The following is a 23,732-nucleotide window of genomic DNA, read 5'->3' on the forward strand; positions in this document are numbered from 1 at the left end:
ATATTACATGGAGTTTTAAAATGTGCAAATAAGCCATTTCAGTCTCAGGCTGGGTGAGGTTTAGGGAAACAGGAAGAGAAATAATGACTTTGACAGAGTCAGATATTTGGATGATGGAAGGTAGAACCCAATGACAGCATGGCTCTTGGACTAAGTGATTCTGGGGAACATGTTAACTTCATAGATAAAATCATCTACAAATTTTCTATTTTCTTGTTAATTATGTACAATTTGTCACAGACGTATCATAGTTTTGGTGACCTCTATGAAAGTATTTGTTGTTGAAATGTGTTCATGATGTCTTGAAACAGATCGATTCTTCTTACTGGTTTACCATAAATGTTATATACAAAGTAAGATTGATATAATTATATACTATACTCTTATATTTCAGATTTCTCTGTTAGCCATAGGTCTGATTCTGGTTGTTTCCATTCTTCTCCAAGCAGTGTGTTAAAATTGAAAGGTTTGAAATATTCTAGACGATGGCTAAAAGCAAAGAAAAAAAGAAGGTGGGAATTGAAATGAATTATGCATTTGTGAAATAGTTGTTCTGAAGGGCTATTTATTTTGTCACATCTGTGATAGGACAACATTCTATTTTAAGAACTACCAAAGGTAAGATGTATTCTACATGTATGATTTTCTCACTCTAGCTATCAAACACTCAGCTTTGAAAACATTCACCCACATTTCAAAGCACTGCCTTTCAATTCTTCAATACACAGTTGAAGGGAAAAATAAAAATCAACCCTCAAAACATGACTCACTCCATCTAGCTTTAAACAAATCATATTATACTCTTGTGTACATTTTTATATTCAAATATTGATATAATTTATATCAGTTATACAGGCGATTGTTTTTAAAATTTTACTTTCATAAATTAAAGGGTAGGCTTTTTACTTCCCTTCTTTGCCAAAGCAAAAATGGTTAAGTAAGAGTGTAAATCCTAGTTCTTTCCTTTCTAGAAAAACCATTAAACTATTATGTGGCTTTTTCTTGTGACTTAATTCAGAGAGAAAGGCTTAGCTAACATGCTGCAATGGAATTCTGCTCTGTAAGAAATCACTCTGACCTGGCCACTGTATAATCGTACTTCTACCTTGGGAAGCCTCTAACAATGTATAAATGGGAAGCCTGAATATAGAAATATATCAGCTAACCAAGAGCCAGAGACACATGCCATCCTGGTATGAGGTCCCTGAATCCACTGCATCTAAATTCTTGTCCCATTTTGCCTACGTGGCCACAATGAACCAGTTTTAGGTCAGAACTGTCAATCCCAGAGCAAGAGGTTAAATAAAGATCAGTGACAGATAAGAGGAAGAGAGAAATAAGGCAGCAAAGGTCTGGACTGGGGAGAAAGAGAAAAGAAAAAGTATGTTAGGCAGCATAAAGAAATATGCAGAGAAGAGACTGAGGCAAAGTATAAGGAAGTAAGAGCAGGACAGGAAGGAGAAGGCCAATGGAGGACAGTGAAGCACAACCACAAGTGTAAAAAGGCTTAAATGTCAGTCTACCATGTTGCAATTATTATCCTTCTTTAAATAAAAAATGATATAAAATACTTCATTTGGTTAGATGACAGAAAGTATAGGACATCCCTGTTAGGCTATTCTGAACACTCACACTCACCAGACTACCTGGGCCACTGAGTACTCTCAGAAATAAAAAGCAGGAATCATGGTTTGCCCCATGACAGCATCTGGCTTTCCTCCCTCAGGGATCTGTCTTTACAGTCAATGAAGCATTTACAATCCCTGAGGTCGGCCAGGGGCTATATTCTCCCTAGGTGACAGCTTCTAGTGCAAGGAAATGAGACTGTGTAACATGTATGAGGTATCTTGGCTTAAATGCCTGCTGCCCATAAGAGGCAGTATCTCTTGTAATACCTCCACAGGCATAGCTTCCATGGTCCCCACAGGCAACAAGGACTGTAAAGGAGGAATTCCAAAGCCATGCTGGCCCCATCATATATTTAAAGTGTATTTAAAATTACACTCCATCAGGGCCAGCCCCCTAGTGTAGCAGTTAAATGGTATGCATAGGGAGTTGCTGGATCACACATGGCTGATCAGGGTTTGAATCTCAGCGCCAGCGGCTTAAAAAACATGCTGGGCATGTGCACATGTGTGCGCTAAACACAGACTTGATGAAAAAATAGAGGAAAAGGATTGTTGGATGACTATGCCCCATTGGAAGTGTTTTCTATCTCTTTCTATCTCTCTCTCTCTCATGAATACATGTGTCCCACAATAAAAAGATATTTAGAAAAATAAATTGTTCTCAATCCAGGTATAATTATTATCAATTAGAGGCAATTTTTATCATAAGCAATGTTGCCTAGAAACACCATTGATATTTTACCTTTATGAGGCCTGAGAAGAGAGCTAGACAGACTACTCATCTCTTCCAGGAGAAAAAATAATTTATTAACCATTTATTTACACCAATGAACCATAATGCCTCTGGTCATTTAGATCTGAAAGAAATAAGCTGAATTTGCAATCACATTTCTATATCAGCTGTTACAACACTAACTAAACAAGACTTTCCTCATACCAATATGGCAAAATATGTGCCCGGAAGTAAGAGAAACTAAGTCAATCTAAAGTCAATCAAGTGTTTTCTTAGGGCCATTAGAGATACAGGCTTCTGCTAGGCACTTGTATCCATGTCATTTATTTTTTTAAGTTTTTGCTATAAGGCACGGTACTCACTGGAGAGCGACAGAGAATGAGAGGGAGAGAGTGAAAAATCACCAAGAAGCGGGAATGGCCATGCTGCACTCCCTTCTCGTCCATTTTCCTCTCAGGATTTTGGGCATGCACACACACACACTTCTGGCGTATTTTTCAAGTCACCAGGACCAGGACTCGAACCACATACTCAGCCATGTGGGATTCTCCCAACTTAACCACCACACCACCTGGTTGGCCCTGTCATCTTTAACAAGAAAATGTCACTGTTGTCCTACCAAGAATTAATTTCCCAAACACTCTTACAGTTGGACCAGATCTTCATTGATCTTCTACTTACAAATCAGGTTTTTGTCCTTGTTGCAGTTCGTGCTGAGGTACAGGGTAAAGAGCTTCATAACTTCTTTTATCGTTTGATCCATGAATTGCAAATGAATTGAATTTTGTCACGTTTGGTGGAAAATAACTCCAAGGAAGATAGGCTTTGCCTTCCCATTTTGTCTCCGCTCCGGAAACGCTGAATGATAAAGGAAGTTCTTGCTACAAAAACAACACACGGAACATAAAAGGTAAAATGGAACTTATACTTTAAACTTACACTTTAAATCACTTGAGCACTTAGATTTCATCTCATATTTTAATTTACTTACTTTCCACACGTTTCTTCTTCCAGAGAGCAAAAGTACTAAATGTTGTCCATGGCTGTCAAAATTAAGATTCCTCATGAGTATTTGAAAGAAACATTTTCTTCTCTAGCCTTCATATCTGAAATGCATGTGCATGTAACTAATTTTCCAAGTAATTAAAAGATATAATACAAATTTTATCTTAGCTTAAACTCATACCAGGCACACATGCATGTGTGTGCCCAAGAGCCCAAGAGGAAAATGGAAGAGAAGGGATTATGGCATGGCTATCCACCCTGCCCCTCAGGGGTTGATTTCTGGCTTTCTGTCTGTCTCTCTCTGTCTTTCTGGTAAGCACACGCACCCTATAGCAAAAACCTCTCCAAAAAAAAGAAGAAATGACTTCTTTGGAATTACCATTTTCCAGAAAATTAACATCAAATGCATAAAGCCTCACATGTTTACGTGGATTTTAATATTCTTTAAATAAGAAATTATATAAAATACTTCCTTTGGCTACATGACAGAAAGTATGAAAAAGCATCAGAAGGACATCGTGCTTCTTGGAGTTTATAATAAAAGCAGTTCCCCAAACTAAAGTTCCCTAAGGGAAGCTGGACCAATTTCCAAGCCTGAATTCAGCAACTTTACTGAAAGTTATCTCTCTAAGAAAACGATCTTGCTCGTTAGAAAGACAGAAAAGACAAAGCATAGACTGTTGAGGGCTGGCTCCGTGGCACGAGTGGTAATCTGCTTCTAAGAGGAGCCAGCGATCACATGGCAACCCCAGTTGGAATCCCTAGCCCAGTCAGCCTGAAACCCACTGGGCATGCCTGTGAGTACCCACGATCTTACAGGCTAGAGAACTAGAGGGAGGGGACTGGGGCACGACTAGACCCTGTGGGAGGTTGTCATCTCTCTCATGCACATACATGCACTCTGACATGAATAATGAGAAAAAACAAACTACCCAACAACCTGTCTAAAACTAGCTAATAGGCTAAAGATTTTAATTTATGTCTATTTTCCACATTAGAGTTAGCAATATCTAACTATGAGAAAATGAAAGAATATCTAAATTTTTATTTAGATCATTGTGGCTTTCTGGCTAGCCTACCAAGGAACAAAGGCTACTGGATATTTGGTACTGAGAAGATTTTCTTTTATTTATTTTATTTTATTTTATTTTATTTTATTTTGGAGAGGTTTTTGCTATAAGGCATGTGTGTGCACTTGCCAGAAAGAGAGAGAGAGACAGAAAGTGAGAAATCACCCCCCGGGGGGGATGGCCATGTCACAATCACTTCTCCTCCATTCTTCTCTAGGGATCTTGGGCATGCACTCACACACACGCCCGGTGTGAGTTTAAGCCACGGGTCCAAGACTGGAACCACGGTCGGCTACATGGGAGTCCAGCGACATAGCCATTACGCCAACTGCTGGTCCCTCCGAGAAGCTTTTCTTTTTTAATTGTAATAAGGCATGTGTGCTTGGCAGAGAGATACAGAGACAGGGAGAGAGAAAGCAATCTCAATGGGGTATAGTCATGCTACAAGCCTTTCTGCTCCACTTCTCCATCCTGTCAGGATCTTGGGCACATAGGCATATGCACTCAGCTGTTTTTCCAGCCACCAGGAGGGGGATTCAAACTGCAGCAGGCACGTGGGATCTGGTTTCTCCTTACCACTAGGCTGTGAGGCCAGACTCGGAGAACCATTTAACTGACACATACAGTAAATAATGAAAATATAAATAAATATTTCATGTATTAAATACTTCACGAATTTTAAATTTGCTATAGTTTAGATAACAGCATAAGTTTACTTTTCCACATCAACAAGAAAAAAGTTTGCCAACCATGTAAGGGTTCCCAAGGGAATAGTTAAATTTGAACAGAGTCCAAGGTTAGTATTTTAAATGAATATAGAAAAGTCCATGTGATTTAGCTTTTTTTTTTTTTAATGGATTTTTGCCATAGGGCATATGCACTTGCCAGAGAAAGAGGGAAAATGAGAAATTACACACACATCTCCCAAGAGGAGATGGCCACACAGCAATCCTTTCTCCTCTCTTCTCCTCTCAGGATTTAGGGCATGCATACACATGTGCCAATGTGGTTTTCAAACCACCGAGTCCAGAACTCAAACTGCAGAGTTGGCCATGTGGAGTCCAGCATCTCAATCACCACCCAACGTGCTGGCCTACGATTTAGTTTTTATACCTGATGCTGAATGCAAAAGTAACATAGTATATACTCAGTAAATGAATGATGAATAAAGACAGGAATATATAAAGACCTAATTATGTAATACATAAAATTAAAGTTTAACCAAGTCATCAAAAAAAACTCCCCAAAAGAATCATTTTCATAAGCTGGTTTAAATCACTACATCCATATGTCTCTTTTAAGCCACGGGTCCAAGACTGGAACCACGGTCGGCTACATGGGAGTCCAGCGACATAGCCATTACGCCAACTGCTGGTCCCTCCGAGAAGCTTTTCTTTTTTAATTGTAATAAGGCATGTGTGCTTGGCAGAGAGATACAGAGACAGGGAGAGAGAAAGCAATCTCAATGGGGTATAGTCATGCTACAAGCCTTTCTGCTCCACTTCTCCATCCTGTCAGGATCTTGGGCACATAGGCATATGCACTCAGCTGTTTTTCCAGCCACCAGGAGGGGGATTCAAACTGCAGCAGGCACGTGGGATCTGGTTTCTCCTTACCACTAGGCTGTGAGGCCAGACTCGGAGAACCATTTAACTGACACATACAGTAAATAATGAAAATATAAATAAATATTTCATGTATTAAATACTTCACGAATTTTAAATTTGCTATAGTTTAGATAACAGCATAAGTTTACTTTTCCACATCAACAAGAAAAAAGTTTGCCAACCATGTAAGGGTTCCCAAGGGAATAGTTAAATTTGAACAGAGTCCAAGGTTAGTATTTTAAATGAATATAGAAAAGTCCATGTGATTTAGCTTTTTTTTTTTTTAATGGATTTTTGCCATAGGGCATATGCACTTGCCAGAGAAAGAGGGAAAATGAGAAATTACACACACATCTCCCAAGAGGAGATGGCCACACAGCAATCCTTTCTCCTCTCTTCTCCTCTCAGGATTTAGGGCATGCATACACATGTGCCAATGTGGTTTTCAAACCACCGAGTCCAGAACTCAAACTGCAGAGTTGGCCATGTGGAGTCCAGCATCTCAATCACCACCCAACGTGCTGGCCTACGATTTAGTTTTTATACCTGATGCTGAATGCAAAAGTAACATAGTATATACTCAGTAAATGAATGATGAATAAAGACAGGAATATATAAAGACCTAATTATGTAATACATAAAATTAAAGTTTAACCAAGTCATCAAAAAAAACTCCCCAAAAGAATCATTTTCATAAGCTGGTTTAAATCACTACATCCATATGTCTCTTTTTATTTCTGAACAGCTAGTATATAATAATGGAAATTTATAAACAATGACGAAAAGAGTTTCTGTTTTATAATGATTTTTCATTTTACCAAAAAAATCTTCAAATTTATTAGAAAAACCAACTATATTAGTGAATTGAAAATTATATTGGCAATACTTGAAAATATTTAGAATATATTACTTTTGCTAGTGCACACGTGCTCACAAGAGAGAGAGAAACAGAAGGAGAAGAGGGGTGATGGCGTCCTGTATGGGGAACGGTCATATGGCAATCCCTTCTCCATCTCTCCCTTCTTTCAAGAGTTTGGACATGCACACAAACCTATCGTGTTTCTCAAGCCACCAGAGCCAGGATTCAAACTGCACAGCTGCCCATGTGAGACCTGGCTGCCTTAACCACCAGGCCACGTAGTTGGTCCTATATATTCTAAATATACGAACTCTATTTAAAAATAAGTTGTATAAAAGTATATAATGTAGATTAATTCAGATTAGCATTCCTCCAGTTAGCCAGGATTAGTGATATTTTACTGTAGCAACAAGATTTTTAACTAGAAAATATAGTATTCAAAGTATATAGTAATTATTAAGCAAAAATATTTTATACTTACGGACAAAGTTCAACCTCTAAATACTGCTCAGTTACATCATTCAAGAAAAACGCTTCCACAACTTTTGAAAACAGAGATAAGACATGTAGGTAAATTTAATTTTGCTGTAACAATATATAATTCATTTATTCTTTTAGAATATAATGCTAATAATTTTTATTTTATTTACTTACTTATTTTAAATTGTTGCTATAGGGCTTACCACATACAGACAGAGAGAGAAAGTGAGAAAGCACCCCCCCAGGGGGGATAGCCATGTCACATCCCTTCTCCTCCTTTCTCCTCGGGATTTGGGGCGCACGTGCGTACACACCTGGGATGTTTTCTCAAGCAGCACGGTCTGGGACTTTTACAGTATAGTCAGCCATGTGGGATCCAGCTGCCTTAACCTTCCCGCCATCTGCTGGCCCCAACCCAATTATTTTTAATTATAGGATTATCCCCAATAGGAAATGGAGAAAGAAAAATAGACATTACCCAAAAGAAAAAATACATAATAAATCATCAATTTTTCTACCAAATCAGATTATAATAAATTACAAAGATTAACAATGCCTAGTGCTGGTGCCGATTATAAAGAAATTAACATTATCACACATACAGACTTTGAGTAAGTTATCTTCTTCTAAAACTTTACCTTAAAGAAATAATTAGACAACTGAGAAAAGAAGTAAGTGTGATGCTGTTCATCAAAGCATTGCACAGAAATTGAAAATGACCTAACTAAGTGTTTTCTATTCACAAGAATTGTCTACTATTCTATAAATAAATCTATTACAAGAGACTTACTGGGTAAATTATGGAATTCTTGTATTACCTGTCACTACACTCAAATATATAGCTTAATATTTGTTGACATGGGAGGACATCCATGATTATTTGATAAGCAGGCTACAGAGCAACAAATGAATGTACATGAAATTAAAATGTGTATGTATGCTAGGCCTAGATATTTGCAAAATGTACACGGAAACATGTTAAGACTGATTATCTGTGGAATACAGATAGGCGACCTTTTATTATTTTCCTGGAATTTTTGAGCATGTGCTATTTTAAAAATTGTTTAACTTATTTTTAAAGAATTATTTATTTAATTTTATTTAATATTATTATTATTTAATTTGGTACAGGGCACATGTGCTCACCAGAGAGAACCTTAGAGAGAGAAAAAAATAGGGAAAGCAAGAAAACAAGCCACCAGGTCCAGGACTCAAACTGTGGTCAGCGATGTGAGAGTCTAGCACCCACCGTGCCACCTGCTGGCCCCTAAAAATTGTTTAATTATTAAAATCTTTTTTTATTGAAAATGTTCATTCTCCACTTCTTTTATGGTATAATTCAACTTCATTAATTTTAAACTTTTCTTTGAATTAATTTATATTTTTTAGAAAATCACAGTTCATGGGACCAGCAGGTGGTGTGGTGGTTAAGGCGCTGGATACTCCCACATGGTTGGCCATGGTTCGAGTCCCAGACCTGGTGGCTTGCTTTCTCACTTTCCCTCTTTCACTCTCTCTGTGTCTTTGTCTGGTCAAATGAAAAGTAAATGAATGAATAAATAAAATTGAAAAGAATAACTCTTTAAAAAAAAGGAAATCATAGTTCATTGAGATTTGCATTTTGGGGGCAAATAATTGGACATTATATGCTCTTTTACTTAATAAAACGTTTTTATTTGTGGTAAAAAAACTGTTTAATTATGAAAGTAATATATCTTTCTTATAAATAATTAAAACCCAAATGCATATAAAGCCAGCTTCTTGGCACAGCCTTAATGAAATACTCAGAGACATATCCCTGATGGCAGCTGTGGTTTGAATCTAGGCCTGGCTGGCCTATGACACACCAGGCATTTGTGCAAGTGACCAAGATCTGTTGGACTGGAAGAAGGAGACTGCCGTGACCAGGCCCAGTGAAGGTGTTCATCTCTCTTTCTCTCTGTCTCTTTCTCCCTCTTTCTCTCTCTCAAATACATACCCAAATGCTCTATCATTAACAAAGAAAAAAAAATCAAAGTAGTTTTCCTCTCCCTTTGATCTAAAACCTGTTCGATTTTCTGTTGTTTCTACAACTGTTTTAGCCTCTTAGAATTTAAGAAAGTAAATATGGAATCATACTTTTCTACAACTTGCTTTCCAGCATATGGGTATTTGATTTTAGTTAATAACTACTGTATTTTCTTCTGGAATGTTATCATTTATTTACTTAATCCTTTTCGGGTAGACATTTATGTTTTTTCCAATTTTCCATGTATTATTTTTGTAATAAAATAGCTAAGGTATACATAAGGGTCCATCAACAATTCAGAGAATCTTACTGTCTCTTTCTAAATTTTTCATCTAAACAAATTAGAATGTCTACCATGACAATTATTTTTTGTGTCAATGTGACTAGGCCATGTTACTCGGATATGTTTCCACATTCTTCTAGATGTTTCTGAGAAGGTAATTTTTAAATGAAATCAATATTTAAATCAAAAAGCAGATTATTCTCCATAATGTGAGTGGGTCTCATCCAATCAGTTCATGAAGCTCTTCACAGAAAAAAAGGTGGACCTCCCCTGAGGGAGGACTGCCGACAGCAGTCAGCCTACAGACTCAAGTTGCAACATCAACTCTTCCCTGGGTCACCAGCCTACTGCCCTACTCTGCAGATTTTGAACTTGAAAGTCTCCATATGTGAGCCAGTCCTTTAAAATAAATCTCTGTGTGTGTGTGTGTGTGTGTGTGTATGTGTATAGTGGTATAGTTTGAATATGTTCCTTGAGCCATTGTAAAGGGATAAAGAGGGCAAAAACTTGATCTAGTTATGGTGTCAACAGGCAAGCTTTGGGAAGAGACTGGGATTCAGGTCATTAGGATGGGGCCCCATGATTGACTCCGGGTGGGTTTACAAGGAGGGGGAGTGAGAGAGACACACGGTACCCCGAGCACACTCTCCTGCTCTGCCACATAGTACTATAGTCAGAAGATCACCATGGGAGTCAGGGCAAGGGGGTCCCTGGACCTCGGGACCTCCAAACCATGAGCTGAGCAAACTCCTTTCATAAATCATCCAATTTGGGGTTTTTCCTGTATTAGCAATGGTACTGACTAGAATATATAAACATACTTACATATCTTCTAATTTCTATTTTTTATCATTCCCTTAAAAACATTTTTATAGATTCTCTGTCTGAAACACTATATAAGATTCTGGGAATACCTTGATTAGCTCACACTCTAATCAGACAGTGAAAACTTTTCATTAAAATTCCAAAATGGAAAGATACATAATTTTCCACAGAAAAAAAGAAAAAAGATGCTCAGTTTGGGGGGAAAAAGTGTTTAGGGAAGGATTTTTGGGGAATATGCTTTCATCTAAGCTCCACTGAAAGATGAGTTGGAACTGGGTAAAGAATCAGAGAAAGGAAGGACTTAGGGCACCTTTAGTAAGCTCTGGCCTGACCTAAGTAAAACGTGATGAAGGCTTAACCTAAATCATGGGCTGTGGGGATGAAGAGGAAGTACTGAAATAGAGAAACATTTAGAAGGTGACACTGGTAGGCCTTAGTAGATAAAACTAAATTTGGAAGGTGAAAGAGAAAGATATCTTGGGAAGACCTCATGATTTCTAGATTTGGTGATCTAATATACTGTCAGTGCCACTGATGGAGCACTGACAACTAATTGGGCAACTAGGGAAGGAGGAAAGTTTATGAGAAGAGTAGATGAGCTGGTGCTGTAGTATCTCCAACAGTAAGTCACACTGGCATCTATACTATTAGAGAACTACTATATACAGTTGGTAAGTTCTGTATCAATTGGTAAGTTCTGTATCAATAAAACACAATGTATGTTTAACACATGACAACACTGGCAAAATGTGTGCTATACAAATGGTATAGAGGAAACAGGTATTTGTGTGACTAGAAGATGCATCAAAGGCTTCTGTGAAGAAGTGAGACCTAAGTTAGATTTTAAACTATGCGCATTAGAGACAGAATACAACGAGAAGGTACGTGGTGAAGACACATATGGACAGTAAGATCATTAACTATTTAGAAGTCAAGAGTTTTGGGTTGAATATGGTGGCCCAATTCATGACTATCCTAAAAGCATATAGGAAAGATTTGAACTTTCTCTGAGAAATAGTAACGGCTTATGATCAGGGGAATGGCATCGTTTCAGAGAGATCAATCTGGTAGCTTAATTAGGGTACGCTTAGAAGGGAATCACAAAGCGAACCTGAGAAAGTGCAATTTCATGGCATTTCTTTTGGCTTTAATTTAATGTGTGACAGTACTTGCCAGTATAAAGTAAAACAGCTATCAGTCGAGGTGGATGGTGTTTCTATAATAAGTAAAACACCCCAAAACTTCCATAAAGAAGGTTTATAAGGTTAAAGTGGTAATTTGGAGATACTCAAAGACAAAACAGGAATGCTGAACTCTTGTTAGAATAGACATTAGAAGTAAAGGAAGGAGAGACGGCAGCGATCTAAAGATGGGGATTTGCAATTGCCATTTTTCACTGTTGTGGTTATATAGTTGAAGTCACATAGGTAATGGAGAAAAAGTCAGAATGAGAGATTGGTAGGAAATATCAGCAACTGCATATGTCAGAGGCTGAGAAGCACTCACCTCCTAACAGAAAGATAAAATAATAGTTCTGTGAGAGGTTATTATAAAAAGATTTATGTTTGCAATAATATATAACACTTCTACTTACCTTCATAATCCCACAGTTTATTGAATGGCTTTCCCGGTTCTCCGAGTGGGGCTGGAGGATCATTGAAAAATGGAGCACTAACTTCCATCATCACTCCTCTGTCACCTGGATTCAGCCTGACAGACACTGGCTCATGCTTCACTGGAAAACCATCCCAAGTGTGTTCAATTTTAAAATCCATCTGAAAACACTAAAGGAAAAAAAATACTTAAATTCTTTAACAATATACAAATGTTTCCTTTAGTTAGCAATGAATTGAAAATTTCAATGCCACATAGCAGACAAGAAGCAGCAGAGTGACAAAACACAGCAATCAAAGGCCATGTGTATTATGGCAAATAATGGACTCCGAGTTCTATTCTGAAATAAATAGGTTCTAAAAGTTTTAAGATTTTTAAGTCTAAATTCAGCTCTAGCTCCCTTGTAAAGAGTACATCAAAATCACTTTTTAAAATTGTAATTAAGGGGCCAGCCAGTGGTGTGGAGGTTAAGGCGTCTGGATTCCCACATGGCCAGCTGCACAGTTTGAGTCCCAGACCTAGCAGTTTGAAAAACACTGAAAAGGGGCCAGAAGGTGATGTAGTGGTTCAGGCTCCAGACTCCCACATAACCAACAACGGTTCAAGTCCCAGACCTGGTGGCTTGAACTCACACCAGGTACATGTGGATATGTGCCCTAAATCCCAGGAGAGTGGAGATGAGACTGTGACATGACCGTCCCCCATAGAGGGTGATTTCTCCCTTTCCTTCTCACTGTTTCTCTCCAGCAAACCATGTACCCTATGGCAAAAAAAAAAAAAAAAAAAAACTTAAGAAAAAAGAAAAAGAAGAACACTCAAAGTGCATTTGGGTTTATGCCCCAAATCCTCTCCCTTCAACTCCCTTAATAATCTCCTAAGGATTAACCCCCTGTCTTTTGATTTCTTTATTTACACAAAGTCACAATTAGTCGAGGCAATTTGTCAATGTCCTTCACCACCTGGGCTAGTGTTCCCCCCTCTTAGTCATTATTGCCAATCACTGCTCCATTTTGACTTGCAGCACTTACACTGCATGACATTTATTGTCTCCCTGTCCTCAGCTAGATTGCCTGTAAAGAAGCTCACTGTTTGTTGAGTGAATAATTGTTCTACTCTCTGGAAGTAAATTCTATGATTATATTTTCTGCAGGAGAAACCTATTATATTTGTGGTATTATATCTCCCCCCAACACACACCTTTTAAAAATTTTCCAGAGGGCATGTATGTTCACTGGAGATACAATGAAAGAAAAAGGGAAAGTGAGAAAGCATGCCCTCATGGGGGTCATGCCACAATCCCTACTTCTCCCTTTCTTCTTCTTTTGGGATTCTGGGCATGCACACACACTTGCCCATTGTGGTTCTCAAGTCCCAGGTCTGGGACTTGAATCATGCAGTTGTGAGAAAGAATGCCCTCATGGGGGAAGGTCATGCCACAATCCCTACTTCTCCCTTTCTTCTTCTTTTGGGATTCTGGGCATGCACACACACTTGCCCATTGTGGTTCTCAAGTCCCAGGTCTGGGACTTGAATCATGCAGTTGGCTATGTGGATACTGCCACCTTAACCCTCACGCCATGGACTGGCCCTCATATCATTATAAATATAACATTATAGATAGAACATTATAAATGAAGCTGTTGTACCCACAAATCTCAATTCAATTTATCAAGTGGTTAAGGATTTTGTTTTGTTTTGGGTACCATACCAGGTGCTGGAGGTATAACATATAAAAACCCTACGGAACATTTGGTATGATTCTCATGTAGTTAATCAACTAGGTGAAAATTTCTGTCATCATTTAGTTCATTTTGTAGTCCAGTTTACTATACTGGAATCCCTACACCAAACTAACTTTTAGATGAATCAATGATTTAAATATAAGAATCAAACCATATAAGAATAAGAAAGAAAACAGGAGAAGTTTTTCTCTTTATTTTTTTAAAAGATTTTATGGCCAGCAGATGGCATAGTGGCTATATCACTGGACTCCCACATGGCTGACTGGCTCAAGTCCTGGACTCGGTGGCTTGAAAATCATGCTGAGTTCACATGCACACGCATGCACCTGTGTTTGTGCACGTGCTCCCAAGATCCTAGGAGTACAATAGAGGAGTGATTGCAGCAGGGCCCTCCCCCTAGGGAGTGATTTCTCAGCCAGACAGTGGTGTGATGGTTAGGGTGGCCCACATGGTTGAGTGTGTGGTTCAAATTCTGGACCCAATGTTTTGAGAAGCACACTGGGCATATGTGTATATATGTGCCTAAAAACTCGAAAGGAGAAATGGAGAAGGGATTGCAGCATGACCCACTGCATGACATTTATTGTCTCCCTGTCCTCAGCTAGATTGCCTGTAAAGAAGCTCACTGTTTGTTGAGTGAATAATTGTTCTACTCTCTGGAAGTAAATTCTATGATTATATTTTCTGCAGGAGAAACCTATTATATTTGTGGTATTATATCTCCCCCCAACACACACACCTTTTAAAAATTTTCCAGAGGGCATGTATGTTCACTGGAGATACAATGAAAGAAAAAGGGAAAGTGAGAAAGAATGCCCTCATGGGGGAAGGTCATGCCACAATCCCTACTTCTCCCTTTCTTCCTCTTTTGGGATTCTGGGCATGCACACACACTTGCCCATTGTGGTTCTCAAGTCCCAGGTCTGGGACTTGAATCATGCAGTTGGCTATGTGGATACTGCCACCTTAATCCTCACGCCATGGACTGGCCCTCATTTCATTATAAATATAACATTATAGATAGAACATTATAAATGAAGCTGTTGTACCCACAAATCTCAATTCAATTTATCAAGTGGTTAAGGATTTTGTTTTGTTTTGGGTACCATACCAGGTGCTGGAGGTATATATAACATATAAAAACCCTATGGAACATTTGGTATGATTCTCATGTAGTTAATCAACTAGGTGAAAATTTCTGTCATCATTTAGTTCATTTTGTAGTCCAGTTTACTATACTGGAATCCCTACACCAAACTAACTTTTAGATGAATCAATGATTTAAATATAAGAATCAAACCATATAAGAATAAGAAAGAAAACAGGAGAAGTTTTTCTCTTTATTTTTTTAAAAGATTTTATGGCCAGCAGATGGCATAGTGGCTATATCACTGGACTCCCACATGGCTGACTGGCTCAAGTCCTGGACTCGGTGGCTTGAAAATCATGCTGAGTTCACATGCACACGCATGCACCTGTGTTTGTGCACGTGCTCCCAAGATCCTAGGAGTACAATAGAGGAGTGATTGCAGCAGGGCCCTCCCCCTAGGGAGTGATTTCTCAGCCAGACAGTGGTGTGATGGTTAGGGTGGCCCACATGGTTGAGTGTGTGGTTCAAATTCTGGACCCAATGTTTTGAGAAGCACACTGGGCATATGTGTATATATGTGCCTAAAAACTCGAAAGGAGAAATGGAGAAGGGATTGCAGCATGACCACCCCCTATGAAGGGGATGCTTTCTTTCTTTCTTTCTCTCTCTCTCTTTCTCTCTCTCTCTCTCTCGGTCTCTCTCTCTTGAGTGCACATTGAGTTCTACAAAATAGAAGACTCCCTCCACCCTACCTCATCCCCCTAAAATCTTACCATTAACAAAATCAAAAGATGGTCTGGGAAAATGTACAATGAATTTATATTTTAGACAATTATTATAATTTAATGCTTAGAAGGTGCCTAGAAATTAATAAGGACAAGGCCAACACCTCAACAGAAAAGTGGGTGAAAGATAAGAATGGTCAGTTCTCAGGTCAATGGAGGTGATTTCTCACTTTCCCTCTCTCTCTCTCTCTCTCTTTGTCTCTCTAGCAAGCACATGTGCCCTATAGCAAAAATCTCTTATCAAAAAGAAAAAAAAAGAACCTTGTTCCCACATTCAAATCCAGGCCAGTTCAGCCTGAAACTTGCTGGGTATGTGTGTTTGTGCCCCAAAATCTACAGTAGAGAGGACCGGAGGAATGGGATCATGATGTGATCAGACCCTGGGAAGGGTGCTCATGTCTCTGTCTGTCTCTCATTCTCACATGCATGCACACATACCCTATCATCGATTTTTAAAATAAAAAAATTTTTAAGGTTTTTGCCACAGGGCACATGCACTCAGCAGGAGAGACAGAGAGAGAGAATGAGAGGGAAATTGGGAAATCGCCCCTGCCTCCAAGGAGGAATGGCCACCTGCAATCCCTTCTCCTCCACTCTCCCGAGATCCTGGGAACCCACGCATGTGTGCCCGGTGTGATTTTCAAACCTCCAAGTCCTGGACCCAAACCATAGTAGGCCATGTGGAAGTCCAGTACCTTACCCACTTGCTGGCCCCAAGAAAAATGTTTTAAGAGACCAAAAAAAAAAAAAATGCTAACAAAAACACCACAGAATTACTGTTTTTTGCTTAGGTTGGCAAGGATTAGAAAGTTTAATAACATGATATATTAATGAAAATATGGAGATAAAAAATCATATACTTCTATTTGGGTCTAACTGGTATAAGTTCTATGAAGAGCAATTCATCAATATCAAAATAAAAATGCACATTTCCTTTAACTCATTATCTCTGCTTCTGGAGTTATGATACATACACATTCAAAATGACATAAATATAAGGATATTTGTGGTAGCAGTTAAAATAACACAATATTGGAAGCAACTTTAAATATCTTTCACTAAAGGACTGTTAAAGAAATTATGCTATATCGTACAATAAAATACTACATAGCTGTTAAAATAAATGAGGCAGTTCTATATGTACTTCTAAAATATACTGTGAAGTAAAAAAGAGCAAGGTGCAAAAAGTATGCATTTATTTAGTAAAGAGGAAGCTCATTTGCATACATGTGTGTGATACACACACTCTATTAGGAAACATGTGAGAAACCCATGTGAGCAGTGGTTGCTTCTCTGTAGGGAATTATCTGCCTGAGCCATGGGAGAAAGGGAGGCTTACTCTGAATTTTATCGCTTTTTTTTTTTTTTTACCTTTTTGAATTTTATACTATGAGAGGTATGTATGACTATTCATAAATAAATGAAAAAGGGGTCAGCAGGTGGCATGGTAGTTAAGGCGCTGGACACTCCCACATGGCCAACCTGGTCTGAGTACCGGACCTGGTGGCTTACTTTCTCACTTTCCTTCTCTTCCTCTGTGTCTCTATCTGCTCATATTAAAATAAATCAACGAATAAATAAAATTTTAAAAAATAAATGAGTAATTTAAAACATTCTTTAAAGTCCAATTTAAGGCTGGGATTCTTAAAATGGTATGGCAACTTCCTCTTCTCTCCTTGTATTCTATAGGCTGAATGTCTCCAAATGGAACTGATCGTCATCCTGCTATAGTTTTGGTGTCGGCTGTAAGGATTTTCTTAAAACAGCATTTATATTAATCTGTAGTTTCTACATTTTCACCTCTATACTTCAAATTATTTTTTTATCAAAAATTATTTTTAAAATATTTTTAAAAACTCTTTCTTCAATTATTTCCATTGCTTTACCTGTACCATGCAGATTTTCAAAACGAAAGAAAAAGGAGAAGGAATTCTGGAGCTTAGGAGAAGAAAAAATGTTGAAGAGAAGAAAGTTATGGAAAAGCTGTTTCCTCAGCAAAACAATTTGCCAGAATTCCTCTGTTCACAAATATGTGCTTAATAGCATTTTCTATGATAATTCTTTTCAGTCTGCATTTCACCCGGCCCCGCCCATCTATAAGAGAAATGGGGGAAAAAAGGAAGTCAGCCCACGTGGGAGTAAACAGTGCTAGCCGAAGGCAGCTGGAAAGTAAAATACTTAGCAGTGTTTTTCAGGGACGCTAACGACAAAGCCAGCGAGGAAGCAAGAGGGGCAGTGAAGAGGGCTGAACGAGAAGAGAACATAGACCTGGAGGCTCTTCCCTGTTCGGCAGGTTCCGTCCGGTCAGCTGAAGTCTCTACACTGCGCTCACCCTTAGGCTCCGCCCCACTGCTCACGATTTCGAGGGAGGGACTTGGAGGATTAAAGCAAAAGATTTGATTTTTTTTTTTTTTTTAGGAAAGAAAGATGTTGCCATTACTTTTTACTTTCATCCACACCAATATATAAACTTTGGGCGTATTTTTAGAGTTTAGCGTTCTTTTTGGATACCAAGTTAAATCACGCGATGACGATATGCAAGGTTCAAATATAGGGGAAAGTACACGGTCGTGAGCAGTAAGTTCATGAAAGTGTCATACACTGACTTTTAAAAATAAATAAGAGTTGAAGCAGGCCAGCAGATGGGGTAGTGGTTAAGGCTTTGGATTCCCACCTGTCTGAATCGCTTGTTTCAAGTCCCAGGGCAATTGGAAAAACACGCCCCCGTGCCCCAAAATCCAGAGAAGATCATGGAGGAGACGGGATCCTAGAGTGGCCACTCCCCATGGGAGGTGGTTTTTCACCTCTCTCTCTCTCTGACAAGTGCACGCGACCTATGGCAAAAACCTTAAAAAAAAAAAAAAAGTTGAAGCTTGTACACTCGGTTTTCCTTTCCAACAAGTTGTTAAGTTCCTGACCACTAAGAACAAAACAAGTTCAATCTTCACCAATTCAAAACTAAACTAAATCTTTTTATGATTATTAGCTCCACATCTCTAACTTAACTAGTCTTCAGAGGAAGACACTATCTCCTTCTCTTAATAGTGAGTATGGAGCAAGGTCTGTAACAGGCCTTCACATACCAAACTGGACACACTGATACATTTTTCAATTTCTTAATACTTTTTGCTAATATTACTTTGTTTATATGACATTGAGTATAGGACAATCAAACTTCTTAAACTCTTAAACAGAAAGCCAAATTGATCTGTATCTATGACAGGTCTGTTCAGTGAAACTTCACTTTAATCCAAAAAAAATATTTATTAAAAAGCACTAAAACTAGTTACTAGCTTTAAGTCAACATTTTTATTGCTTGTGTTGAGATTTCTTCCAATGTTAAGTGTTTAAAAAAACACTGAACAAAATCCTTTAATAAAAATGGGAATGGTAATCTATCCACAAATGTAAATTTTACCGATTTTTTGCTAGCAAAAATGTAACTTTTCCGTTCCCTTTTATTTTAGGAAACAAAGTTATCTCTGAAGAAATAACTGCTGAATTAGCAAGGTCTTTCCAGAACCTCTAACCACATGCCTTATTATCACAGTTTAAACATTTAAACAACAGCGGTTTCCTTTCTCTAGAGACCCAAGAGGAACAGGGTCATACTTAGCTTCTGGATATGATCAAATCCATACCAGGAAATCCTCCTGCCGAACAGCCTTGGAGCGGCGCTCTGAAGATGCCAGTCTGGGGTCCCGCCCCAAGCCACAGGAACCTCCATTCTTTCCACCCGCCCCCTTCGCCCAGAGAGTTCTCCCAGTCCATAAGTATCTCGCATAGTAGGCACAGAAAAATAGTAGGCGTTTGAAATATGTATGTAGTGTCCTGACCACATTAACCTTTTTGAGATTTTCTTTTTAAGTAAGTAAATAAAGACGCTACGTCCCACCATCTGGAGACCCAAGCCCGCCCGCTAGCCCGCCGCGCTGAACTGGTGGCTCATCCTGCTGTCATCCAGGTTCTCATGGCTCCGCCCATCGCTTGACAAATAGCCAATAGTATGCTAGGAGCCTAGACAGCGCGATGACGTATGCGCTGACGCCAGCGTGATGACGAAAGCGGCGTCACCGTCTCCAAGGAGCGGTCCAGGGCACCGGTTTCAAAGTCGTAGGGCGGGCCAGGTGGACTTCCGCTGCTGACCCGGGCCTTCCCAGCTTCCGTGGCGTTGTCCCCCCGGCTCAGCGAAAAGCACCGCCACCGAGCTGCCCGCCAGCTGTCCCGGAACCCTCCCAAGTGGCTCGACAAGACCTCGAGTGCCCCGCGGGACGCCTGTATCGACCCGCACGTCTTGTTCCCACGCCGGTGGGATTCGGTTGAACGTGAGACAGGATTCATCTGGCGCGTCCCCAGCGATCCAGAAATCTGAAGTCTGTCGCCCGGCCCAGGGACCCGTCTAGGACTCGGGAGAAGGAAGTGCGGCGGGGCTGTGTACGCTGCGTGAGGAGGATGCTGATTACACCGCTCCAGTGCTTGACATCCTCCGGAGCGTGGTCATAGTTTTGTTTTCCCGCACTGCAAGCCCTGTGCTTTTCAGAGGAAGGTAAAGGTGGTGAAAGCTCCAAACTAGAATTGTATCGAAATGGCCACAGAAATCGACTTTCTGAGAGACCAAAGTAAGCTCCATCTTCCTTTATTTAGATTTTATGTCTTGTGTTTGATGTCGTCATCGTTGACAAACTAATATTTTCTGAATGCTTCTTGGGTGCATGGACATTTCTAAAAACTTATAAGTTAGTTGCAGAAAATGCTTGGTGGTATGTATAAGGGTGTGCGAATACTTAACATAACTGGTCAATGCTGTTCCTTTAGCTTACTCGGGACTGTACTAGACACTAAATGTGTTTGTTATGCGCCTGCCAAGCTCTGAAAAAGTTAGAGGACTGATGGCCAAGAAGAGTTGCCAAGTCTGCAGTTAGAACCTAAAAGCACAGCGCTAGCCACTTATTCAAAAGATGTTATTGAGCTTTTCCTATTTGTATTATGTGCCAGGCACTATACAGGCACAGCTGCTGCAGAGATGAAGAGGACAGTTTTACCCTCAAGAATTTAATTTCGGAGGGAAATACATAAATTCCATAAATACATCGAAGTGGCAGCAACTGCTAATTCTTTTGCTTTAGTTTCCACATAGGGTTGTTGGAATAATTGAGCATTCAAGTAAGTAAAAGATTAAGAATGGTACCTGACACATTGTGCTAAACAAATATTAACTATTATGGGATTATTATTAAACTGTCATCAAGGAAGACACCATTTGAGCTGAAATTTGAAGTACCAATACGAATTTAAAGTGTAGAAATCCCAGCTAGAACTGTAATTGCAATGTTACGATGGTTAAGAATATGTTTTATTAGAGACTTGCACCAGATTGACTTGGAATTCAGGGATTCATATAGGGAGATGAACAGGTGGAGCTGAGGTGTAGAATGGGGCTAGATGGTGAGGGGCCTGTGTTTCTGAGGAGTTTGGACCTGGGACAGGTTATAGGAATCACTGAAAGCAATGCATCGGAGAGTGACATGACCAGATTGTGATTTGGAAAGCCCAGGCTGACTTGCATTATAGCAGAGTGCAGTTAAGTGACTACTGTCGCCATCCTGGTAGGAATGGCACTGAGGTGGGTGCAGAGGGATTGGAGATCAAGGGATTTGAGGAAGGAGGTAGAGTGCAACTCAGGTTTCAGGCTTGAGCAACAGGGAAGGTAGGAAAAGGTGTTAGGTTCCATTTTGGAATCATTATAAATCAGTGTGGTTTAAGAACTCAGCCTGGATTTAGCCTGGCTCTTGGCATAATAGCCTAGCTCACTCGTTTGCTCTCTTTCTCTCTCCAGGTCTTAGACCTTTGATAAGTTTCTCAGCTTTTCTGTGCCTCAGTTTTCTCATTTGCAGAATGAGTCTGAGAACAATAACAAATTGACAGAGCTGCTCTCCTCCCACCTGGCTCTGACCTTTTCTACATTGACTTCTGTTGATCTTGACTGCCTTTAGTCATTTATTCCAGGTGGATTTGGTAGCTTTGCTCAAGACTCTTTTCTGGTTTTTCTCAACTGGTAACCCCAGATGACAGTGCCTCTGCTAAATTACTGTTTCTACTTTATATATCATAGCCACAGAGAACTACATACTCAATCAAGCTTATAGTAAACTTTTAGTACATTTGCAGTGCACAATTTTTCCACCTCCATCTAGAAAGGGAGATCTGATAGTCCTTAAGGACCTGATCAAAAGCAGACTGGTATATCAATCTAAATAATAAAGAATTCATTCTTGTAGTGGATGTTATAGGTAGTGGTGATGGACTCATTTTTTTTCTTTTCATTCTCTTAACAGTGTCATACAGCAAAAGTTTTTAATTTTGATGAAGTTCAATTCATCAATTTGTTCTTTTGTGAATTATGCTTTTGGTGCTGTATCTAAAAAATTATTGCTAAACCCATAGTTACAAACACCTTCTAGAAGTTTTATGGATTTAGGTTTTACATTTAGCTTTATAGTTCAGAAACTTAAACTTTGTAGAAGGTATGAAGGAAGGGTGCTATAGTTCACAGAGTTAAACTTTGTAGAAGGTATGAAGGAAGGGTGCAGGTTTATTTTTTTGCATGTGGATGCCAAGCTGAAGACTGTTCCTTCTTCATTGACCTTTGCACCTTTGTTAAGAATCATTGTCCCAGCCAGCTGCAGTGGTCCTGTGGTAACCCAATGCACTCTGATGCTGCATGCGGAAATGTTTCAGATTCACATCCCAAGGTCTCCCAGTGCAGGCCAGGTGTGTGCATGTGCTTGGACTCTTGGCTGTTGAGGATGGGGTAGGGTCAAAGCACGAAGACCCTGTTGGGAGTGCCTGCCTCTCTTCTTCTCTGTCTCTCTCTCTTTCATAGAGAAAATAAATAAGTAAACTTGAAAAAAATGAATCGTCCATATGTGTGTGGGTCTCTTTCGAACTGTTTCACTGATGTATTAGGTCACTGGGAAAGTCATGACATATTTTTCTACGTAAAAATGCTTCATGACTTCTTTGGCAACCCAATATTTGTCTATCTGGATACCAATACCTCACTGTCTTTGATTATCGCAGCTTTATAATTAGTCTTCAAAGAATGTTAACCTTTTTAATTTGTTTGCACAATTGTTTGGCTATCATAAGTCCTTGTGTTTTTATATTAATTTTAGGATGAACTTGTTAATTTCTACCTCCCCCAAAAGAGATGATGGAATTCTGATAAGCATTGTATTGAATCTATTGTTCAATTTGTGTAGAATTCAGACCTTAATGATATTGAGTTCCCTGACCAATGAAAAAGTATACTCTTCATCAATATAACTCTTTAAATCTCCCTCAGCAATGTTTTGTAGTTTTTAATGAATAAGTTTTACACATCTTTTGTGAGATTTATTCCTCTGTATGGGAGTTTTTGATAAATACTGTTATAAACGGTTTTACTGTTTTATCTGTATTTTCTTATTCATTGCTAATATATATAAATACTTTTTAATATTTTTTTAATATTGTACCCTGCAACCTTGCTAAACTTGTTTATTAGTTCCAATAGATTTTTTGTAGTTTCCGTTAATTTTTTATATAGCTGATCTTGTCCTTTGAAAATAAATACAGTTTTATTTCTTCCTTTTCAATTGGGACGCTTTTCACTTCTTTTTATTACCTTATTACACCGACTAGTGCTGAAGAGAAATGGTGGGAACAAATATTCTTATCTTATTCCTGATCTTATGGGGAAAGCATCTGTCTTTCAAAATTATGAAACTAGCTGTACATTTTTCATAGATTTTATTAGGTTGAGGGTGTTACTTTCTTTGTTTTAGCAAATTTTGACATACTTCAGTTTCACTATTGTTTAGTTTAAAATACTTTCAAATCTATTTTGTAATTCTTTCTAAGACTGTTGGATAAGTTTAAAGTGTTTTTCTTTTTATAAAAAAAAAATGGTTTTTGCCATAGGGTGTGCGCGCTCACAAGAAAGAGAGAGAGAGAGAGAAAAA

At 38.9% G+C, this 23,732-nt stretch overlaps 2 protein-coding genes across 6 annotated transcripts in view; one reads left to right on the forward strand and one right to left on the reverse strand.

Moving 5' to 3' along the window:
* Positions 1-383: 383 nt before the first annotated feature.
* On the reverse strand, positions 384-19,663 carry CUNH4orf33 (chromosome unknown C4orf33 homolog). 4 transcript variants are annotated; one of them, XM_006153383.3, is made up of 6 exons: positions 19,371-19,663; positions 12,093-12,282; positions 7,384-7,444; positions 3,353-3,404; positions 3,043-3,242; positions 384-489 (listed from the first exon to the last, which is right to left on the reverse strand). In XM_006153383.3, exons 2-6 carry the CDS (start codon positions 12,271-12,273, stop codon positions 384-386), a joined length of 600 nt encoding a protein of 199 aa, XP_006153445.1. In that variant the 5' UTR covers positions 12,274-12,282; positions 19,371-19,663. The 4 variants fall into 4 exon arrangements, with proteins under 4 accessions (XP_006153445.1, XP_027629580.1, XP_027629581.1 ...); XM_027773779.1 differs by lacking the exon at positions 19,371-19,663 and adding an exon at positions 19,342-19,361; XM_027773780.1 differs by lacking the exon at positions 19,371-19,663 and adding an exon at positions 18,404-18,426.
* Positions 19,664-19,807: 144 nt separating this feature from the next.
* LOC102491318 (sodium channel and clathrin linker 1) overlaps positions 19,808-23,732 on the forward strand; it is a 41,862-nt gene continuing 37,937 nt past the window's right edge. For both annotated transcript variants that reach the window (XM_006153384.3, XM_014589708.2), the window contains exon 1: positions 19,808-20,348. In XM_006153384.3, the coding sequence (XP_006153446.2) occupies positions 20,315-20,348 (34 nt within the window). In that variant the 5' untranslated portion in view covers positions 19,808-20,314. The remainder of the gene's footprint in view (positions 20,349-23,732) is intronic.

Source organism: Tupaia chinensis, unplaced genomic scaffold (assembly GCF_000334495.1).
Source record: "Tupaia chinensis unplaced genomic scaffold, TupChi_1.0 Scaffold000370_1, whole genome shotgun sequence".
NCBI lineage: Eukaryota > Metazoa > Chordata > Mammalia > Scandentia > Tupaiidae > Tupaia > Tupaia belangeri.